This window comes from Coregonus lavaretus (genome assembly GCF_964263955.1).
Source record: "Coregonus lavaretus genome assembly, chromosome: 3".
NCBI classification, from domain to species: Eukaryota; Metazoa; Chordata; class Actinopteri; order Salmoniformes; family Salmonidae; genus Coregonus; species Coregonus lavaretus.
Window position 1 is genome coordinate 5,126,274 of NC_139990.1, and position 23,683 is coordinate 5,149,956.

Genomic DNA, 23,683 nt, shown 5'->3' on the forward strand with positions numbered 1-23,683 from the left:
CTATTAGAAAATATTTGTCTAAACTTATCCTCTGTCCAGGCTTTCAACAACATTATCTTTCATCATGATTCGTCCAGGCTCTCATAAGCATTATGTTTCATCATGATTCGTCCAGGCTTTCATCAACATTATCTTTCATCATGATTCGTCCAGGCTTTCAACAACATTATCTTTCATCATGATTCGTCCAGGCTTTCATCAACATTATCTTTCATCATGATTCGTCCAGGCTTTCAACAACATTATCTTTCATCATGATTCGTCCAGGCTTTCATCAACATTATCTTTCATCATGATTCGTCCAGGCTTTCAACAACATTATCTTTCATAATGATTCGTCCAGGCTTTCATCAACATTATCTTTCATCATGATTCGTCCAGGCTTTCATCAACATTGTCCTTCATCATGATTCGTCCAGGCTTTCAACACTATTATATTTTATCGTGATTCATCCAGTTGCATTCGATTTCGCGCTGCAGCCCATCTGTCCTTTTAGCAGAGTTTTTGGGTTGACCAATAGAGGGCGATAGCATCGTATATCACAATGCTTTATGGTTACATAATCATGATAGGACAAAGGTTGACATCGCTCAACCCTAATGTCAACTGATCAAGCCGTCAGGAGGCCATTCTCTATCCAGGTTGAATGGGGTTGTTTGTTTAGATGTCTGTTCTGACATAAGAACCCGCTCTCTGTCTCTTTTTATCTACCGATCTGAATCAATTTTCCACCTCGTATTCCCTCACCAAATAGTTGTTTTTAACGTGTTATGATGTCTTTCTCTGAATGCTGCCTCTTTATTGGGGTCGGTCGACGACTCCATTTCCACCCTGAGATAAGGTCAGTTGGCGTGTGCTCCCACCTCAAGGCGATGACAGCTGGCTCTTCAAAAAAGTTCAGTGAATCCACCGGTAGCTGAGGGCATGTTCGTTCTTTGAGAGGTCGCCGTTGGGTCGGCCTTTTCCAAGTAAAACCAAACCACACATTTCCATTACAGAATGCTTCTATTTGTCTCTTTCATTCAGTGGGGTACTCTAGAGGAACAGAAGAACATTTCGTACCTTGTGTGGGGGAATGATTCTCTCCCTGTGTCACCCCATTAGTGAAAGATAGGGCTCACAGGAAACTGGAGCGGATGAGAGACAATTCAACTCTGTGGGCTGACATTAAAAGTTACAGTAACTCTTTATTATACACAGTCCCATTCCAGCTAGCATTCAACTCAATAGGTATCTTCTGTACTGTACCGTAACATTTTACCATGTGAAGAGTGGACTGTTAAATAAAGTGTTGCTGTGTGAATTGTGATTGGTCACTCAGTGTGAATGGATCTCTTGTTTTTTGCAGGAGCTGGAGAGGGTGACGTCATTACAAACCAACCTACAGCTGGCTGCAGTGATCTGCACCAATGCTAGGAGGTAAGCATTCTGATGTGACCCACCCTCCCTCCTCAAAGCTGTTGTTCTTCCACAGTGGATTATTGAGTTGAATATTCCTCTCAGCATGTATTAAATGACCCAGTCAATTTAATTCCCACTGTTTGCATGTACAATATGAACTCAGTGCACGCTAACTTGACTTCGATATTGAGTCAGTCAGTGTTGAGATGACTCTTAACAGAACTGTGCCAGGATGGTAAATGTCTGATGATGTTACTTCTTGGTTCCAGGCAGCTGAGTGTTTCCAAGGAGGACTTCACCGAGTCCAGCCTGGGCCTCCTAGCCAATCATAGGAGGAGACAGCTGCTCACAGGACTGCTGAAGTCACTGAGGACCATCAAGACCATGGTAACTATCCAAGTCACCATGTTGCTTTAAATCCTCATACAGACACATAGATATCTACAGGATATTGACATGCAACATACTTGTTGTGGTTTCAACGTTTGTTTTGGGTCTTGATAATGATGGTCATGCTTAACTGTTCTCCTTGTTGTTTTACAGCAAAGGACTGATGTTAGACTCAGTGAGATGCTGGAGGTAAGAGTAATGCCACTAGAATGCATGTACAAGGGTGCTCTAGAGGTCAAACAACAGGAGGCTGTGTTCAGATGAAGCTCTAGGAGAAGCTCTGTGAGTAAATCTAGATCGTCATGAATCCCTGAATCCACTTTGTCATGGCAGACCATCCTGGACTCATGCCTGCTGCTGTCATAGGGAAATTTGAGTTGATAGATTGTAAGGTCAGACACCGATATACAAAGGATTTGTATTCAGTTAGAGCCCACGCTTAAAGTAATGGGTTTAGAGCAGTTTATGTTCAACCTGGGGTCGTACTGCAGGGGGTAAAATGTTTTATTATATATATATATATATATAGTGAGGGAAAAAAGTATTTGATCCCTGCTGATTTTGTACGTTTGCCCACTGACAAAGACATGATCAGTCTATAATTTTAATGGTAGGGTTATTTGAACAGTGAGAGACAGAATAACAACAAAAAAATCCAGAAAAATGCATGTCAAAAATGTTATAAATTGATTTGCATTTTAATGAGGGAAATAAGTATTTGACCCCTCTGCAAAACATGACTTAGTACTTGGTGGCAAAACCCTTGTTGGCAATCACAGAGGTCAGACGTTTCTTGTAGTTGGCCACCAGGTTTGCACACATCTCAGGAGGGATTTTGTCCCACTCCTCTTTGCAGATCTTCTCCAAGTCATTAAGGTTTCGAGGCTGACGTTTGGCAACTCGAACCTTCAGCTCCCTCCACAGATTTTCTATGGGTTTAAGGTCTGGAGACTGGCTAGGCCACTCCAGGACCTTAATGTGCCTCTTCTTGAGCCACTCCTTTGTTGCCTTGGCCGTGTGTTTTGGGTCATTGTCATGCTGGAATACCCATCCACGACCATTTTCAATGCCCTGGCTGAGGGAAGGAGGTTCTCACCCAAGATTTGACAGTACATGGCCCCGTCCATCGTCCCTTTGATGCGGTGAAGTTGTCCTGTCCCCTTAGCAGAAAAACACCCCCAAAGCATAATATTTCCACCTCCATGTTTGACGGTGGGGATGGTGTTCTTGGGGTCATAGGCAGCATTCCTCCTCCTCCAAACACGGCGAGTTGAGTTGATGCCAAAGAGCTCGATTTTGGTCTCATCTGACCACAACACTTTCACCCAGTTCTCCTCTGAATCATTCAGATGTTCATTGGCAAACTTCAGACGGGCCTGTATATGTGCTTTCTTGAGCAGGGGGACCTTGCGGGCACTGCAGGATTTCAGTCCTTCACGGCGTAGTGTGTTACCAATTGTTTTCTTGGTGACTATGGTCCCAGCTGCCTTGAGATCATTGACAAGATCCTCCCGTGTAGTTCTGGGCTGATTCCTCACCGTTCTCATGATCATTGCAACTCCACGAGGTGAGATCTTGCATGGAGCACCAGGCCGAGGGAGATTGAGAGTTATTTTGTGTTTCTTCCATTTGCAAATAATCGCACCAACTGTTTTCCATGTGTATCAGGAATGGTCCACCACCCAAAGGACATCCAGCCAACTTGACATCGGCCAGCATCCCTGTGGAACACTTTCGACACCTTGTAGAGTCCGTGCCCCGATGAATTGAGGCTGTTCTGAGGGCAAAGGGGGGTGAAACTCAATATTAGGAAGTTGTTCCTAATGTTTAGTATACTCAGTGTATATACACACCATATGCACACTCACTCACACACACTACATTGATACTCCCACACACATTCTCTCACACACACAACACACACACGCATACCGACACAACACAAACACACATACATACGCACACTCACACACTTTTATACTTATCATATGCTGCTGCTATTGATGCCTAGTCACTTTACCCTGCCTTCATGTAAATACAGTATCTACCTCAAATACCTCGTACCTCTGCACACTGATCTGATACTGGTACTCCCTGTATATTGCTCCTTTCTTGTGTTTAATTTTGTAGTATTATTTTAAAACTCTGCATAGTTGGAAAGTGCTCGTAAGCAAGCATTTAATGGTAAAGTCTACAGCAGTTGTATTCGGCGCATGTGACTAGGGCTGTTGCGGTGACCGTATTACCGCCACACCGGTGGTCACGAGTCATGAAGGCAGTCAAATTTCACGTGACCGTTTAGTCACGGTAATTAGACTTCTCTAAGCTCTGATGCTGCTGCTGGTCATTAGTAGCCTGCCGAACTACGATCAAGTGATGGAGAGCCATGTGAGTGAGAGGTGATTTGGAGCGCGCAGCACTCAGGGAGAAGGGCACAACGGCCACTGGCCGCAAAAGGCATGGATTTTTTTAGGGTGCATTACGGCCACACAAAGGGGATGCCGCAGTGAAATTCTAGGCATTATCAAGTGCTTGTCAAATTGTGAATTAATGACTGACGTAGTGTGTACAGCCTGCGCAAAAAAGAAAGCAGAGCTCATGCCTTTCAAGCGACTTTTTTCAAATCATCATTAGAGTCGCTTCATTACAATGTATTAAAAATCTAAACATATAGCCCAACGTTTGTAGAACAACTAAAGTTACGTTAATAACTCTAAATTAAACATATAGGAATACCTATTTCTTTGTTAACCGCTCAACACAGAATAGCCGCATGTGCGCACTCCCTCAAATCGTTTGGAGAAAATATCCTTTCTATTTTATTCAGCTTCGTTCAATTGTATTCTTCATACTATGAGATCTTGTCTGCTAAATGAACTAGTGCAGCCCACAGCCATTTGGCATAGCCAGATCAGGACCTAACATAAGGACAACTCAGAGTATGCTGTTCTGTTTTTCTGAAATAGTCTACATTTTCTTCATATCATGCTTCTTTTGACCTGTCTAAAATAAATAATGGATTTATTGTGAAGGTGTAGGCTATATTAAATGGATTTATTTAGTCTTTTTAAAATGTAGATGTTCCAAAGGTCTGCATCGGTGGCTTGTAGGCTATATGTGGAAGCCAGGATGTGTTTATGTTAATTAACGGTCAATTACCGTGAGACCGACGGTTATTTGCTTGACAATAACCGGCTAACAAAATTTCGTGACCGCCACAGCCCTACATGTGACAAATACATTTGATTTGCTTTATTGTGAAAATGTTAATTACTTCTCCTTGCCATTATCATTCACCTAATAAGACATAGGGGAGTTGTTTTTCTCACAAACATGATGGGGGTCCCTGGGTCGCCGGTTTGCCTGGACGGGGGTCCCTCCACAAGAAAAGGTTGAAGACCCCTGACCCCTGGTTTAGTGCGTTGGTCAACACAATTACTTATGTTTCTGTTCTTGCATACACCAAAATATGTACTAAATAGGACGTTTAATGTTTGATATTCCTGTTCTTGGCTTGTGTCCCTCTCTGTCCTGTAGGAGGAGGACTATCCAGGTGCCATCCAGTTGTGTCTGGAATGTCAGAAGGCTGCCAGCACATTCAAACACTACAGCTGCATAAGGTATGTTAAGATTCCAACTACCAGAGTATTTTAAGATTCCAACTACTACAGTATGTTAAGAATCCAACTACTACAGTATGTTAAGATTCCAACTACTACAGTATGTTAAGAATCCAACTACTACAGTATGTTAAGAATCCAACTACTACAGTATGTTAAGAATCCAACTACTACAGTATGTTAAGATTCCAACTACTACAGTATGTTAAGAATCCAACTACTACAGTATGTTAAGAATCCAACTACTACAGTATGTTAAGATTCCAACTACTACAGTATGTTAAGAATCCAACTACTACAGTATGTTAAGAATCCAACTACTACAGTATGTTAAGAATCCAACTACTACAGTATGTTAAGATTCCAACTACTACAGTATGTTAAGATTCCAACTACTACAGTATGTTAAGAATCCAACTACTACAGTATGTTAAGAATCCAACTACTACAGTATGTTAAGAATCCAACTACTACAGTATGTTAAGATTCCAACAACTGCAGCACATTCAAACACTACAACACAAGGTGTGCTAAGAAACCCTAGCCTTATTTCTTCTGATGTCAGTACAGTAATGGATTTGACACGCAAATGATTGGCCCATTTCACAGTTTAGAATCAAACATATTTTTGCAAAAATGTCAAGACATTTTGCCCGGTCATACCTAAATGCTACTGGCTCAGACAGTGTAGGTACAGTTGAAGTCTGAGGTTTTTATTTTATTTATTTTTTATTTCACCTTTATTTAACCAGGTAAGCCAGTTGAGAACAAGTTCTCATTTACAACTGCGACCTGGCCAAGATAAAGCAAAGCAGTGCGATAAAAACAACAACACAGAGTTACATATGGGGTAAAACAAAACATAAAGTCAAAAATACAACAGAAAATATATATACAGTGTGTGCAAATGTAGCAATTTATGGAGGTAAGGCAATAAATAGGCTATAGTGCAAAATAATTACAATTAGTATTAACACTTAGGTTGGAATCATTAAAACTCGTTTTTCAACCACTCCACAAATTTCTTGTTAACAAACTATAGTTTTGGAAAGTCGGTTAGGACATCTACTTTGTGCATGATACAAGTAATTTTTCCAACAATTGTTTACAGACAGATTATTTCACTTATAATTCACTGTTTACATACACTAAGTTGACTTTAAACAGCTTGGAAAATTCCAGAAAATGATGTCATGGCTTTAGAAGCTTCTGATAGGCTAATTGACATAATTTGAGTCAATTGGAGGTGTACCTGTGGATGTACAGTGGGGAGAACAAGTATTTGATACACTGCCGATTTTGCAGGTTTTCCTACTTACAAAGCATGTAGAGGTCTGTCATTTTTATCATAGGTACACTTCAACTGTGAGAGACGGAATCTAAAACAGAAATCCAGAAAATCACATTGTATGATTTTTAAGTAATTAATTTGCATTTTATTGCATGACATAAGTATTTGATACATCAGAAAAGCAGAACTTAATATTTGGTACAGAAACCTTTGTTTGCAATTACAGAGATCATACGTTTCCTGTAGGTCTTGACCAGGTTTGCACACACTGCAGCAGGGATTTTGGCCCACTCCTCCATACAGACCTTCTCCAGATCCTTCAGGTTTCGGGGTTGTCGCTGGGCAATATGGACTTTCAGCTCCCTCCAAAGATTTTCTATTGGGTTCAGGTCTGGAGACTGGCTAGGCCACTCCAGGACCTTGAGATGCTTCTTACGGAGCCACTCCTTAGTTGCCCTGGCTGTGTGTTTCGGGTTGTTGTCATGCTGGAAGACCCAGCTACGACCCATCTTCAATGCTCTTACTGAGGGAAGGAGGTTGTTGGCCAAGATCTCGCGATACATGGCCCCATCCATCCTCCCCTCAATACGGTGCAGTCGCCCTGTCCCCTTTGCAGAAAAGCATCCCCAAAAAATGATGTTCTTGGGGCAAACCCATAGAAAATCTGTGGAGGGAGCTGAAGGTTCGACTTGCCAAACGTCAGCCTCGAAACCTTAATGACTTGGAGAAGATCTGCAAAGAGGAGTGGGACAAAATCCCTCCTGAGGTGTGTGCAAACCTGGTGGCCAACTACAAGAAACGTCTGACCTCTGTGATTGCCAACAAGGGTTTTGCCACCAAGTACTAAGTCATGTTTTGCAGAGGGGTCAAATACTTATTTCCCTCATTAAAATGCGAATCAATTTATAACATTTTTGACATGCGTTTTCCTGGATTTTTTTGCACCGTATTGAGGGGGAAGGGAAGCTGATCCTAGATCTGTACCTAGGGGAAAACTTACCCCGGACCTAGTTCATGTACATGAAGCTTCATCTGGTGAGTGAGTTCATTCACTGCTTTGTGTTGAGTGACGTAAGAGCAGGCTGAATACTTTGTGAGGGGCATTGATGCTTTAAAAGGATGTGGCTGCTACTCAGAGAAAGTGCTTGGATTAAAGTAACAAGTTTCTATCAAAATCAATTTTACAGGCCTTTTACCTGTGCATAATAAAACATCACCCCTTTTTTCATCCCAAACCATTGTGTCCTAAGGAAAGTAAATGGACATTTCCTAATGGGTTCAAACCTTCTCATATGGTGGGTTTCAAAACCATTAGTCTGATAATGTACTACAATGTTTTGTAATGTTCTGAAGACGGAGAGAGAGACAGACAGACAGGGGGAAAAGGCATTATGTCACGTAATGACCAAGTTTTCCCAGGGCCACACTCCTCTGCGCCTCTCTCGGCCTCTCTCCCCCTCTCACCCCTCTCTCTCCCCCCTCTACAGTGAGCCTTGGCATGCAAAAAAAGGCAGAGCAGTATTTAAATTAGCGTCAGACTGCTATGTGTTTAGCAAGATTGCACGGCAGTGTTGTAGTACTCGAGACCGGTCTCAGGACCACATATTGAGTGTCTTTGTCTTGTCTCGGTGTTGGATACATTTGGACTCGGTCTCTGACAGTGAGGACTCATAATTTTCTTCCAGAGACCAGCGAAGTAAAAAACTCATTATCAGCTTGTATTCATTCAGCACATAAAACCGCTTCACCAGGCAAAATATATACACTCCTTTCTTGAAACGTTAATATCTTAACAACCTTAACTATTATAGACATGCTTGCGCAGTGGCAAACCTATAGGCCTTCAGTGTGACAGGTTCGTGATTCTGAAAGGACAGCAACTGTAATACCAGCGCACTCATGTAGGAAAGTGCACTTTTTGTAAAACACAAAGGGCCAGTGGTGTAGTGGAGGGTATATGCAGGTATAAGCCGTATACCCACTTTTTTTTCAGTGGGCATTGCTTATACTCACTTCTTAATCCCTACTGATGCGTATCAAAGTAGTGTAGTGGAGGTATACGACTTATCAATTATGTAGTACAATAGAAAAATCATGCACAAAATAGCCTACACAAATACAATGCTATGAAAAAGTATTTGCCCCCTTTCTAATTTTCTCTACTTTTGCATATTTGTGATACTGAATGTTATCAGATCTTCAACCAAAACCTAATATTAGATAAAGGGAACATAAGTGAACAAATAACACAACAATTACATATTTATTTCATAAACAAAGTTATGCAGCACCCAATTCCCCTGTGTGAAAAAGTAATTGCCCCCTTACACTCAATAACTGGTTGTGCCACCTTTAGCTGCAATGACTCCAACCAAATGCTTCCTGTAGTTGTTGATCAGTTGCTCACGTCGCTGTGGAGGAATTTTGGCCCACTCTTCCATGCAGAACTGCTTTAACTCAGTGATGTGTGGGTTTTCAAGCATGAACTGCTCGTTTCAAGTCCTGCCACAACATCTCAATTGAGATTAGGTCTGGACTTTGACTAGGCCATTCCAAAACTTCCAATTTGTTGCTTTTTAGCAATTTTCATGTAGACTTGATTGTGTGTTTTGGATCATTGTCTTGCCGCATGACCCAGCTGCGCTTCAGCTTCAGCTCACAGACGGATGGTCTGACATTCTCCTGTAGAATTCTCTGATACAGAGCATAATTCATGGTTCCTTCTATTAAGGCAAGTCGTCCAGGTCCTGAGGCAGCAAAGCATCCCCAAACCATCACACCACCACCACCACCATGCTTGACCTTTGGTATGATGTTCTTACTGTGGAATGCAGAGTTTGGTTTATCTAATGTTCCTTCGTTAGATTTGATCTCATCTTGCTCTGGTAGCATTAGTTGTTGATCTTGTTGTTGTTGATATGCATAACTGAGGGAGAGAGAGCCTACCTTTTCATGGTTGTTTGATCAATAGGACTGTAAAGTTCCCAAATGTAAGAGGACTCCCGTGGTGTTTACATATTTGCAGAAATCCATTCAGGTGTATTTTGTGGCTTTTGGCGAATGCGTTCTAATGATCTAAAGTCGCGCTGTTGCAACTTCTGTAAACACACAGTCCAGTTCAAAGTGAATGGTGGCAGGCCCGTTTGGCAAATGGCTTGTTTGTAAAAATGTCTACTGTAGCTCTGATTGCACGGTATCGGATGCAACCGCTGGTACTGGCCTGGATCGATAAGCCACTGACTTATTTAAGGGCCTGTCATTATTTATTTATTTATTTTTATTTAACCTTTATTTAACCAGGTATGCCAGTTGAGAACAAGTTCTCATTTACAACTGCGACCTGGCCAAGATAAAGCAAAGCAGTGCAATAAAAACAATGAACACAGAGTTACATATGGAATAAACAAAACATACAGTCAATAACACAATAGAAAATCTATATACAGTGTTTGCAAATGTAGTAAGTTATGGAGGTAAGGCAATAAATAGGCCATAGTGCAAAATAATTACAATTTAGTATTAACACTTGAGTGATAGATGTGCAGAAGATGATGTGCAAATAGAGATACTGGGGTGCAAATTAGCAAAAATAAATAACAATGTAAATAACAATATGGGGATGAGGTAGTTGGGTGGGCTAATTACAGATGGGCTGTGTACAGGTGCAGTGATCGGTAAGCTGCTCTGACAACTGATGCTTAAAGATAGTGAGGGAGATAAGTGTCTCCAGCTTCAGAGATTTTTGCAGTTCGTTCCAGTCATTTGCAGCAGAGAACCGGAAGGAATGGCGGCCAAAGGAGGTGTTGGCTTTGGGGATGACCAGTGAGATATACCTGCTGGAGCGGATACTACGGGTGGGTGTTGCTATGGTGACAATGAGCTAAGATAAGGCGGGGATTTGCCTAGAAGAGATTTATAGATGACCTGGAGCCAGTGGGTTTGGCGACAAATATGTAGTGAGGGCCAGCCAACGAGAGCGTACAGGTCACAATGGTGGGTAGTATATGGGGCTTTGGTGACAAAACGGATGGCACTGTGATAGACTACATCCAATTTGCTGAGTAGAGTGTTGGAAGCTATTTTGTAAATGATATCGCCGAAGTCAAGGATAGTAGGATAGTCAGTTTTACGAGGGCATGTTTAGCAGCATGAGTGAAGGAGGCTTTGTTGCGAAATAGGAAGCCGACTCTAGATTTAACTTTGGATTGGAGATGCTTAATGTGAGTCTGGAAGGATAGTTTACAGTCTAACCAGACACCTAGGTATTTGTAGTTGTCCACATATTCTAAGTCAGACCCGCCGAGAGTAGTGATTCTAGTCGGGCGGGCGGGTGCAAGCAGCGTTCGATTGAAGAGCATGCATTTAGTTTTACTAGCGTTTAAGAGCAGTTGGAGGCCACGGAAGGAGTGTTGTATGGCACTGAAGCTCGTTTGGAGGTTTGTTAACACAGTGTCCAATGAAGGGCCAGATGTATACAAAATGGTGTCATCTGCGTAGAGGTGGATCTGAGAGTCACCAGCAGCAAGAGCGATTCGAAATGGTCGGTGATCTGTTTGTTAACTTGGCTTTCAAGTACTTTCGAAAGGAAGGGCAGGATGGATATAGGTCTGTAACAGTTTGGATCTAGAGTGTCACCCCCTTTGAAGAGGGGGATGACCGCGGCAGCTTTCCAATCTCTGGGGATCTCAGACGATACGAAAGAGAGGTTGAACAGGCTAGTAATAGGGGTTGCTACAATTTCGGCGGCTAATAAAAAAAAAAAAAAGGGTCCAGATTGTCTAGCCCAGATGATTTGTAGGGGTCCAGATTTTGCAGCTCTTTCAGGACATCAGCTATCTGAATTTGGGTGAAGGAGAAGCAGGGGGTGGGGGGGGGGCATGGGCAAGTTGCAGCGGAGGGTGCAGAGCTGGTGGCCGGGGTAGGGGTAGCCAGGTGGAAAGCATGGCCAGCCGTAGCAAAATGCTTATTGAAATTCTCGATTATCGTAGATTTATCGGTGGTGACAGTGTTTCCTAGCCTCAGTGCAGTGGGTAGCTGGGAGGAGGTGCTCTTATTCTATATGGACTTTACAGTGTCCCAAAACTTTTTGGAGTTAGTGCTACAGGATGCAAATTTCTGTTTGAAAAAGCTAGCCTTTGCTTTCCTAACTGATTGTGTATATTGGTTCCTGACTTCCCTGAAAAGTTGCATATCTAATATGTAGTAGTGGCTTAGAGATTGAGGGGGCAGTGCTCTAACACGTAGTAGTGGCTTGGAGAGAGAGGGGACAGTGCTCTAACATGTAGTAGTGGCTTGTAGAGAGAGGGACCAGTGCTCTAACACATAGTAGTGGCTTGGAGAGAGAGAGTGGGCAGTGCTCTAACACGTAGTAGTGGCTTGGAGAGAGAGGGGAGCAGTGCTCTAACATGTAGTAGTTGCTTGGAGAGAGAGGGAGCAGTGCTCTAACACGTAGTAGTGGCTTGAAGAGAGAGGGAGCAGTGCTCTACCATGTAGTAGTGGCTTAGAGAGAGAGGGGCAGTGCTCTAACACCTAGTAGTGACTTGGAGAGAGAGGGAGCTGTGCTTTAACATGTAGTTGTGGCTTGGAGAGAGAGGGAGCAGTGCTCTAACACGTAGTAGTGGCTTGGAGAGAGAGGAGGCAGTGCTCTAAAATGTAATAGTGACTTGGAGAGAGAGGGGAGCAGTGCTCTAACACGTAGAAGTGGCTTGGAGAGAGAGGGGGCAGTGCTCTAACACGTAGTAGTGACTTGGAGAGAGAGGGGGCAGTGCTCTAACACGTAGTAGTGGCTTGGAGAGAGAGGGGGCAGTGCTCTAACACGTAGTAGTGGCTTGGAGAGAGAGGGGGCAGTGCTCTAACACGTAGTAGTGGCTTGGAGAGAGAGGGGAGCAGTGCTCTAACACGTAGTAGTGGCTTGGAGAGAGAGGGGAGCAGTGCTCTAACACGTAGTAGTGGCTTGGAGAGAGAGGGGGCAGTGCTCAAACACGAAGTAGTGGCTTGGAGAGAGAGGGAGCAGTGCTCTAACACGTAGTAGTGGCTTGGAGAGAGAGAGGGAGCAGTGCTCTAACACGTAGTAGTGGCTTGGAGAGAGGGAGCAGTGCTCTAACACGAAGTAGTGGCTTGGGGAGAGAGAGGGAGCAGTGCTCTAACACGTAGTGGCTTGGAGAGAGAGGGAGCAGTGCTCTAACACGTAGTAGTGGCTTGGAGAGAGAGGAAGCAGTGCTCTAACACGTAGTAGTGGCTTAGAGAGAGAGGGGGCAGTGCTCAAACACGTAGTAGTGACTTGGAGAGAGAGGGGGCAGTGCTCTAACACGTAGTAGTGGCTTGGAAAGAGAGGGAGCAGTGCTCTAACACGTAGTAGTGGCTTGTAGAGAAAGGGAGCAGTGCTCTAACACGTAGTGGCTTGGAGAGAGAGGGAGCAATGCTCTAACACGTAGTGGCTTGGAGAGAGAGGGAGCAGTGCTCTAACATGAAGTAGTGGCTTGGAGAGAGAGGGAGCAGTGCTCTAACACGTAGTAGTGGCTTGGAGAGAGAGGGGAGCAGTGCTCTAACACGTAGTAGTGGCTTGGAGAGAGAGGGGATTAGTGCTCTAACACGTAGTAGTGGCTTGGCGAGAGAGGGAGCAGTGCTCTAATATGTAGTAGTGGCTTGGAGAGAGAGGGAGCAGTGCTCTAACACGTAGTGGCTTGGAGAGAGAGGGAGCAGTGCTCTAACACGTAGTAGTGGCTTGGAGAGAGAGAGGGGGCAGTGCTCTAACACGTAGTGGCTTGGAGAGAGAGGGGAGCAGTGCTCTAACACGTAGTAGTGGCTTGGAGAGAGAGGGAGCAGTGCTCTAACACGTAGTAGTGGCTTGTAGAGAGAGGGAGCAGTGCTCTAACACGTAGTGGCTTGGAGAGAGAGGGAGCAGTGCTCTAACATGTAGTAGTGGCTTAGAGAGAGAGGGAGCAGTGCTCTAACACGTAGTAGTGGCTTGGAGAGAGAGGGGGCAGTGCTCTAATATGTAGTAGTGGCTTAGAGATTGAGGGGGCAGTGCTCTAACACGTAGTAGTGACTTGGAGAGAGAGGGAGCAGTGCTCTAACACGTAGTAGTGGCTTGGAGAGAGAGGGAGCAGTGCTCTAACATGTAGTAGTGGCTTAGAGAGAGAGGGGGCAGTGCTCTAACACGTAGTAGTGGCTTGGAGAGAGAGGGGGCAGTGCTCTAACACGTAGTAGTGGCTTGGAGAGAGAGGGAGCAGTGCTCTAACATGTAGTAGTGGCTTAGAGAGAGAGGGGGCAGTGCTCTAACACGTAGTAGTGACTTGGAGAGAGAGGGGAGCAGTGCTCTAACACGTAGTAGTGACTTGGAGAGAGAGGGGGCAGTGCTCTAACACGTAGTAGTGACTTGGAGAGAGAGGGAGCAGTGCTCTAACACGTAGTAGTGGCTTTGAGAGAGAGGGGGCAGTGCTCTAACATGTAGTAGTGGCTTAGAGAGAGAGGGGGCAGTGCTCTAACACGTAGTAGTGGCTTGGAGAGAGAGGGGGCAGTGCTCTAATATGTAGTAGTGGCTTGGAGAGAGAGGGGAGCAGTGCTCTAACACGTAGTAGTGGCTTAGAGAGAGAGGGAGCAGTGCTCTAACATGTAGTAGTGGCTTAGAGAGAGAGGGGGCAGTGCTCTAACACGTAGTAGTGGCTTGGAGAGAGAGGAAGCAGTGCTCTAACACGTAGTAGTGGCTTGGAGAGAGAGGGGGCAGTGCTCAAACACGTAGTAGTGACTTGGAGAGAGAGGGGGCAGTGCTCTAACACGTAGTAGTGGCTTGGAGAGAGAGGGAGCAGTGCTCTAACACGTAGTAGTGACTTGGAGAGAGAGGGGGCAGTGCTCTAACATGTAGTAGTGGGTTGGAGAGAGAGGGGGCAGTGCTCTAACACGTAGTAGTGACTTGGAGAGAGAGGGGGCAGTGCTCTAACATGTAGTAGTGGCTTGGAGAGAGAGGGAGCAGTGCTCTAACACGTAGTAGTGGCTTGTAGAGAGAGGGAGCAGTGCTCTAACACGTAGTAGTGGCTTGGAGAGAGAGGGGGCAGTGCTCTAATATGTAGTAGTGGCTTAGAGATTGAGGGGGCAGTGCTCTAACACGTAGTAGTGACTTGGAGAGAGAGGGAGCAGTGCTCTAACACGTAGTAGTGGCTTGGAGAGAGAGGGAGCAGTGCTCTAACATGTAGTAGTGGCTTAGAGAGAGAGGGGGCAGTGCTCTAACACGTAGTAGTGACTTGGAGAGAGAGAGGGGAGCAGTTCTCTATCACGTAGTAGTGGCTTGGAGAGAGAGGGGGCAGTGCTCTAACACGTAGTAGTGACTTGGAGAGAGAGGGAGCAGTGCTCTAACACGTAGTAGTGGCTTGGAGAGAGAGGGGGCAGTGCTCTAACACGTAGTAGTGGCTTGGAGAGAGAGGGGGCAGTGCTCTAATATGTAGTAGTGGCTTGGAGAGAGAGGGGAGCAGTGCTCTATCACGTAGTAGTGGCTTGGAGAGAGAGGGGGCAGTGCTCTAACACGTAGTAGTGGCTTGTAGAGAGAGGGAGCAGTGCTCTAACACATAGTAGTGGCTTGGAGAGAGAGAGGGGGCAGTGCTCTAACACGTAGTAGTGGCTTGGAGCGAAAGGGGAGCAGTGCTCTAACACGTAGTAGTGGCTTGTAGAGAGAGGGAGCAGTGCTCTAACACGTAGTAGTGACTTGGAGAGAGAGAGGGGGCAGTGCTCTAACACGTAGTAGTGGCTTGGAGCGAGAGGGGAGCAGTGCTCTAACACGTAGTAGTGGCTTGGAGAGAGAGGGAGCAGTGCTCTAACACTTAGTAGTGACTTGGAGAGAGAGGGGAACAGTGCTCTAACACACAGTAGTGGCTTGGAGAGAGAGGGGGCAGCCACCCTTTTGTCCATGGAGTATAGCCATGCATGTCAGAGCTGGGATTTCCCCGTCATCCACTAAACTGCAAAAGACCACGGAATGGAAAGCCTGTGTGAGTCTTTTAAAGACTATGTTTGCCTCCCAAATGGCACCCTATTCCCTATATAGTGCACTACTTTTGACCAAGGCACTGTTTGAAGAGCTGTATTGTAATGTTATTTGGGATTGCAGGTAACGTTCTCTTGGCATCCGCCAAACCCAGATTCGTCCGTCGGACTGCCAGATGGTGAAGCGTGATTCATCACTCCAGAAAACGAGTTTCCACTGCTCCAGAGTCCAATGGCGGCGAGCTCTACACCACTCCAGCCGATGCTTGGCATTGCGCATGATGATCTTAGGCTTGTGTGCGGCTGCTCGGCCATGGAAACCCATTTCATGAAGCTCCCGACGAACAGTTCTTGTGCTGAAGTTGCTTACAGAGGCAGTTTGGAACTCAGTAGTGAGTGTTGCAACCGAGGACAGACAATTATTACGCGCTACGCGCTTCAGAACTCGGCGGTCCCGTTATGTGAGCTTGTGTGGCCTACCACTTCGTGGCTGAGACGTTGTTGCTCCGTTTCCACTTTATAATAACAGCACTTACAGTTGACCGGGGCAGCATCAGCAGGGCAGAAATTTGACGAACTGACTTGTTGGAAAGGTGGTATCCTATGACGGTGCCACGTTGAAAGTCACAGAGCTCTTCAGTAGGGACCATTCTACTGCCAATGTTTGTCTATGGAGATTGCATGGCTGTGTGCTCGATTTTTATACACCTGTCTGCAACGGGTATGAATCCACTAATTTGAAGGGATGTCCACATACTTTTGGCCATGTAGTGTATATGGTCGATGCATTGGGGAATGGAGTCTCTATTGGCCCTGGTCAAAAGTAGTGCACTATAAAGGGAATAGGGTGCCATTTGGGATGCTGCCTATGATCTCCAAACCTGACGGCTAGATCCCACCTTTCCCTGGCCACTTATTTTGGTGACACACAGGTTAGGGCCTGGAGATCAGGAGTGCAGCAGGGTTCAATATAGACACGAGAGCGCCAGAGCTCATTGGGGCTACTCTCCTCCTTTCACCCCACTGGGCTGCTCCGCCTAATTGAGGGCAAAAGTCTCCGGGCTTGGGTGGCTGCCAGCTCAAAACGCCATGACAAGCTCACTGCAGATTTTCCCTCTACCCCTCTCTTAACCATAGCTGGTACCCACCGATTAAATGTTTAATTTTCCAGAGTTGAGGGCGAGGCTTTGGGGTGATAGATATTGATGAGCTGGCAATTTGCAGTGTCACCCCCCTCACCCCTGCCCATCTCACCGCTCTCCCTCTCACCCCTCTCCCTCGTGTCCTGCCCCCGGCCTTGTCCCCTGACCTCTCCTACTTTGACTCAGCTCCGTGCTGTGACTCCAACATGAGGCTTTCTCGTCAGGCAGCCTGCTAGTTAGCGGTCTCACAGACAACCTAAAGCTCTGACATGACGTGTCCAAGCTGTTCCACACATGCATCACAATGACCATGTCATTTAATAGAACATGACGTGCAACTCAATATTAGGAAGGTGTTCCTAATGTTTGGTATACTCAGTGCATATTCTCACATAGACATCTCCATTTGTCAGATTCAACGGACACTGTCCATTCCAGAGCTAGAACATATGCTTTAGTTCATACCCTAAATAGCCTTCCACGGATGTCACCCATAGTATAGCTGTCTGAGCTACCGCACTTTTGCCATCACACTTTTGAACTCCGAAAATGTTGGTTCTGAGAGAGGTCAGCGAATATGGCTAATTATACAACGGGTGGGTCTAATCCTGGATGCTGATTTGGTTAAAACCACAGACAAGAAGACAGCCTTTAACTTAAGACTTATTTTGTTGCCTCTTTAACCTAAGTTAATTACATTTTGGTCAGAGCAGCAAGAAAGACCACAGAAAGAGCACAGTGACAGGTTTACGGTCCAGTTATGGCCCAGTAGACAGACAGAAGGACTGCCAGTTCAGCCAGAAGGACTGCAAGTTCAGACAGACAGGACTGCCAGTTCAGGCAGAAGGACTGCCAGTTCAGACAGAAGGACTGCCAGACTGACAGAAGGACTGCCAGTTCAGACAGACAGGACTGCCAGACCGACAGAAGGACTGCCAGTTCAGACAGACAGGACTGCCAGTTCATACAGACAGGACTGCCAGTTCAGGCAGAAGGACTGCCAGTTCAGGCAGAAGGACTGCCAGTTCAGGCAGAAGGACTGCCAGACCGACAGAAGGACTGCCAGACCAACAGAAGGACTGCCAGTTCAGACTCTCTCAATTCAAAGCCACTCTCTGACACTGCTCTCATCAAATCAAATGTTATTTGTAACATGCGCCGAATACAAGTGTACACTTTACCGTGAAATGCTTACTTATGAGTCGTTTCCCAACAATGCAGTTAAAAAGTAAGAACATTTACAGAAATATGAAAATAAAATAGTAACACATTAAAATAATACAATAAAATTAAATTAAAATGAGGCTATAGACAGGCTATATACAAGGAGTACTGGTACCGAGTCAGTGTACTGGGGTACGAGGTAGTTGGGTGGTTGATTGAGGTAAAATGTACATGTAGGTTAAGATCTGTGTTGTAGTGTTATTTGGGAGGCGAGAGTTATGTTCGATGTGTTGGTGGCATTAGGGAACAGAGTTTCATCTTCACAATGAGGGGGGTGTTGCATATGAGGAGAATTAAAACACCCCTGAAGTCTTGAGCTGGCTGAGTGTCTTTTCTCCCTCTCGTTTTCTTTCTTTCTCGCTCTCTTTCTCGCTCTCTCTCTCTCTCTTTCTTTCTTTCTTTCTTTCTTTCTTTCTTCCTGCACCATCGTTCCATTGACTTCAAACCCTTCATTTCTCAAGGGGGAGCCCTTTGAGGAAACTCATTAAAACATAATTACATGTTCAGGATTTGTGAAGGAAGCCCCCGAGCAGTCACCGTGGCAGAGGCATGCCCAGGGAGGAGAAGGGCCAGTGGGGCTACGGGGTCCCAGTGACAGCCTCCCTCCCTGAGAAGTCTCCTAGTGGAAGCACGACTCCAAATGTCTGTCGAAAAAAAGAATCATCTTATTCAGAGGAAGGTCCTCAAACCGTCCCTCCTGGGGGAAGGGGAGTGTTGCATTCCTCCCTAGTCCCTACCCCTTGTCAGAAGGGGATCTCTCAGAGAGGGAAGCAGCACACCTCCTGTTAATTAGCCCTCTCAGAGAGAGTGTCTCTGCCACTACCATGGCTGAAGTCCCTGCCTGCCCTGTCTCTGCCACTACCATGGCTGAAGTGCTTTAGCAGCGATTCGTTAAGGGTCAGCCACAAACAACACAAACACTCCCTAAATAGTCCCTGTGCCCAAGAATGCGAGGGTAACCTGCCTAAATGACTACCGCCCCATAGCACTCACGTCGGTAGCCATGAAGTGCTTTGAAAGGCTGGTCATGGCTCACATCAACACCATCATCCCGGAAACCCTAGACCCACTCCAGTTCGCATACCGCCCCAACAGAACCACAGATGACGCAATCTCAATCGCACTCCACACTGCCCTTTCCCACCTGGACAAAAGGAACACCTATGTGAGAATGCTATTCATTTACTACAGCTCAGCGTTCAACACCATAGTGCCCTCAAAGCTCATCACTAAGCTAAGGACCCTGGGACTAAACACCTCCCTCTGCAAATGGATCCTGGACTTGCTGACGGACCGCCCCCAGGTGGTAAGGGTAGGCAACAACACATCTGCTATGCTGATCCTCAACACCGGGGCCCCTCAGGGGTGCGTGCTTAGTCCCCTCCTGTACTCCCTGTTCACCCACGACTGCGTGGCCAAGCACGACTCCAACACCATCATTAAGTTTGCTGACGACACAACAGTGGTAGGCCTGATCACCGACAACGATGAGACAGCCTATAGGGAGGAGGTCAGAGACCTGGCAGTGTGGTGCCAGGACAACAACCTCTCCCTCAATGTGAGCAAGACAAAAGACATGACCGTGGACTACAGGAAAAGGAGGGCCGAACAGGCCCCCATTAACATCGATGGGGCTGTAGTGGAGTGGGTAGAGGGTTTCAAGTTCCTTGGTGTCCACATCACCAACAAACTATCATGGTCCAAACACACCAAGACAGTCGTGAAGAAGGCACAACAACACCTTTTCCCCCTCAGGAGACTGAAAAGATTTGGCATGGGTCCCCAGATCCTCAAAAAGTTATACAGCTGCACCATCGAGAGCATCCTAACCGATTGCGTCACCGCCTGGTATGGCAACTGCTCGGCATCCGACCGTAAGTCGCTACAGAGGGTAGTGTGTACGGCCCAATACATCACTGGGGCCAAGCTTCCTGCCATCCAGGACCTACAGTACCAGTCAAAAGTTTGGACACACCTACTCATTCAAGGGTTTTTCTTTATTTGTACTATTTTTTACATCGTAGAACAGGGGTGTCAAACTCATTTTAGCTCAGGGGCCACATGGAGGAAAATCTATTCCCAAGTGGGCCGGACCGGAAAAATCATGGTATATATAACTTAAAAACAACAACTTCAGATTGTTTTCTTTGTTTTAATACGATCAACATACAACATAAAGCTGGAGCCTGAGGACAGTGTGTCCAAAATAGTACAAGCACAACATCACTATTAATCATAAAACACGTCAAGTTTATTTGAAAATTCTAAAGAAAAAGAACACACAAACACACAATGCCTCAGTGATTAACATAACTGTTTCACAGATCACAGAACTATATCAGGGTGTCATTTATCAGGCAGAAATGTAGATAAAAATAATGAAATCCTGTTCCCCAAACAAGTGCAAGAACCACAGAGTCAAGAATAGGTTAAATATACAAATAAAATAAAATCAATTAAAAACAATAGCACATCAACATAAAAACATATAAACATAAAGCTGGAGCCTGAGGACAGTGTCCAAAAGCACAACATCACTATTAATCATAAAACACCTCAAGTTATTTGAAAGTTCTGAGGACAAAGAACACACAAACACACAATGCCTCAGTGATTAACAGAACTGTTTCACAGATCACAGAACTATATCAGGGTGTCATTTCTCAGGCAGAAATGTAGATACAAATAATGAAATCCTGTTCCCCAAACAAGTGCAAGAACCACAGAGTCAAGAATAGGTTAAATATACAAATAAAATAAAATCAATTAAAAACAATAGCACATCAACATAAAAACATATAAACATAAAGCTGGAGCCTGAGGACAGTGTCCAAAAGCACAACATCACTATTAATCATAAAACACCTCAAGTTATTTGAAAGTTCTGAGGACAAAGAACACACAAACACACAATGCCTCAGTGATTCACAGAAGTATATCACAGATCACAGAACTATATCAGGGTGTCATTTCTCAGGCAGAAATGTAGATACAAATAATGAAATCCTGTTCCCCAAACAAGTGCAAGAACCACAGAGTCAAGAATAGGTTAAATATACAAATAAAATAAAATCAATTAAAAACAATAGCACATCAACATATAAACATAAATCTGAAAGCGTTGCTCAAACTCTCGTAACAGTCCCGTTATTTTATCTTTGAACCGCTTCATGTCTGCCACATGTTGGGTCGCGCACACATTTTTCAGACAGGGGAAGTGAGCTGCATCACCACCGGCAAGTTGCGTCTCCCACAATGACAGCTTCAACTTGAAAGAACGTATGCTGTCATAATACTGCGTGACAACTTTGTTGCGCCCTTGCAGCTGTTTGTTCAAGTTATTCAGGTGCTCTGTAACATCCACCATAAATGCAAGGTCCTGCATCCATTCTGCGGAATGAAATTCTAACACTGGTTTGCCCTTTTCTTCCATGAACTGTTCAATTTCTTCTCGTAAATCAAAGAAACGCCTCAGCACAGCACCTCGGCTTAACCATCTTACCTCAGTGTGGTATGGCAGGCCATAGATGTGGTCTTTCTCTCTGAGAAGGCTGTCAAACTGACGGTGATTCAGGCTTCTGGATCGGATGAAATTAAAAGTTTGGATGACCACCTTCATGACGTTATCCATCTTTAATGACTTGCAACACAAAGCCTCCTGGTGCAAAATACAGTGAAAAGTCAAAAAATCACGTCCTCCATTTGCAGATTGCACTTTCTCTCTGAACTTTGTCACAACGCCTGCTTTTTTTCCCGATCATTGAGGGCGCACCATCTGTAGCCAGGCTGACAGCGCGGGACCAGTCCACTCCGACCCTGTCCAGCGCGCCGACGAGTGCGGTAAAAATATCAGCTGCTGTCGTTGTATCTGTCATCGGCACCAACTCCACGAACTCCTCGGTGACGGTCAATGTGTCATCAACTCCGCGGATGAAAATGGCCAGTTGTGCAACATCTGTAATGTCCGTGCTTTCATCAATTGCAACCGAAAACGCAATAAATGACTTTACTTTTTGCTTCAACTGGCTGTCCAAATCCACTGAAAGATCGGAAATCCTGTCTGCAACTGTGTTTCTTGTCAGGCTGATATTTGCAAAAGCCTGCCGCTTTTCAGGGCACACAATCTCCGCTGCCTTCATCATGCATGTTTTTACAAATTCACCCTCACTAAATGGTTTTGAAGCCACTGCGATTTCATTAGCAATGAGGTAGCTAGCTTTCACTGCAGCGTCACTGATGTCTCGGCTGTGAGTAAACACAGACTGCTGTTTCTTCAGACCCGCCAACAGTTCATTCACCTTCTCTCATCTCCGCTGTCCTTGAAAGTTGTCATATTTGTCGGCATGAAGACTCACATAGTGGCGACGAAGGTTATATTCTTTCAGCACTGCAACATGCTCTGAACACACCAAACATACAGCTTTCCCATTCAATTCCGTGAATAAATAGGATGACCATTTTTCTTGGAACACTCTGCACTCTGCGTCCACTTTTCTCTTTTTTGACAGAGACATATTGGGGCAATGAGGGTGCCAAAGCACATAATGTTAAAAGTAGAAGCCGTAATAAATATCGCGGGCAAAACAAAGTAGCTCATTGGCTGCACGTGCTTGACCTACTTGCTCTGCCCCAGTATAAACAGTTTGCTTGCTTAACACAATTGCTATTGCGCCATCCAGTGGACGCAATTGGAACAGCAGTGTATTTTATAGAAAAATTGCAGCGCAGTTTTATACTTTACAATTTTTTTTATTTTTATTTTTTATTTTTAATCATCTCGCGGGCCGGATTAAACCCGTTTGCGGGCCTGATCCGGCCCGTGGGCCGGACGTTTGACACCCCTGTTGTAGAATAATAGTGAAGACATCAAAACTATGAAATAACACATATGGAATCATGTAGTAACCAAAAAAGTGTTAAACAAATCAAAATATATTTATATTTGAGATTCTTCAAATAGCCACCCTTTATCTTGTTGACAGCTTTGCACACTATTGGCATTCTCTCAACCAGCTTCATGAGGTAGTCACCTGGAATGCATTTAAATTAACAGGTGTGCCTTCTTAAAAGTTCATTTGTGGAATTTCTTTCCTTAATGCATTTGAGCCAATCAGTTGTGTTGTGACAAGATAGGGGGCTATACAGAAGATAGCCCTATTTGGTAGAAGACCAAGTCCATGTTATGGCAAGAATAGTTCAAATAAGCAAAGAGAAATGACAGTCCATCATTACGTTAAGACATGAAGGACAGTCAATACGGAACATTTCAAGAACTTTGAACGTTTCTTCAAGTGCAGTCGCAAAAAACATCAAGCACTATGATGAAACTGGCTCTCATGAGGACCGCCACAGGAATGGAAGACCCAGAGTTACATCTGCTGCAGAGGATAAGTTCATTAGAGTTACCAGCCTCAGAAATTGCAGCCCAAATAAATGCTTCAAAGAGTTCAAGTAACAGACACATCTCAACATCAACTGCGTGAATCAGGCCTTCAAGGTCTAATTTCTGCAAAGAAACCACTTATAAAGGACACCAATAAGAAGAAGAGACCTGCTTGGGCCAAGAAACATGAGCAATGGGCATTAGACCGGTGGAAATGTGTCCTTTGGTGTGGAGTCCAAATTGGAGATTTTTGGG

At 44.9% G+C, this 23,683-nt stretch overlaps 1 protein-coding gene across 1 annotated transcript in view; it reads left to right on the top strand.

Annotated features, from left to right (window-relative positions):
- Positions 1 to 23,683, top strand: part of LOC311124834 (syndetin-like) — a 287,319-nt gene that overhangs the window by 72,468 nt on the left and 191,168 nt on the right. The window contains exons 6-9 of the mRNA XM_084158339.1: positions 1,350 to 1,420; positions 1,672 to 1,789; positions 1,946 to 1,981; positions 5,330 to 5,412. Of these exons, the coding sequence (XP_084014465.1) occupies positions 1,350 to 1,420; positions 1,672 to 1,789; positions 1,946 to 1,981; positions 5,330 to 5,412 (308 nt within the window). The remainder of the gene's footprint in view (positions 1 to 1,349; positions 1,421 to 1,671; positions 1,790 to 1,945; positions 1,982 to 5,329; positions 5,413 to 23,683) is intronic.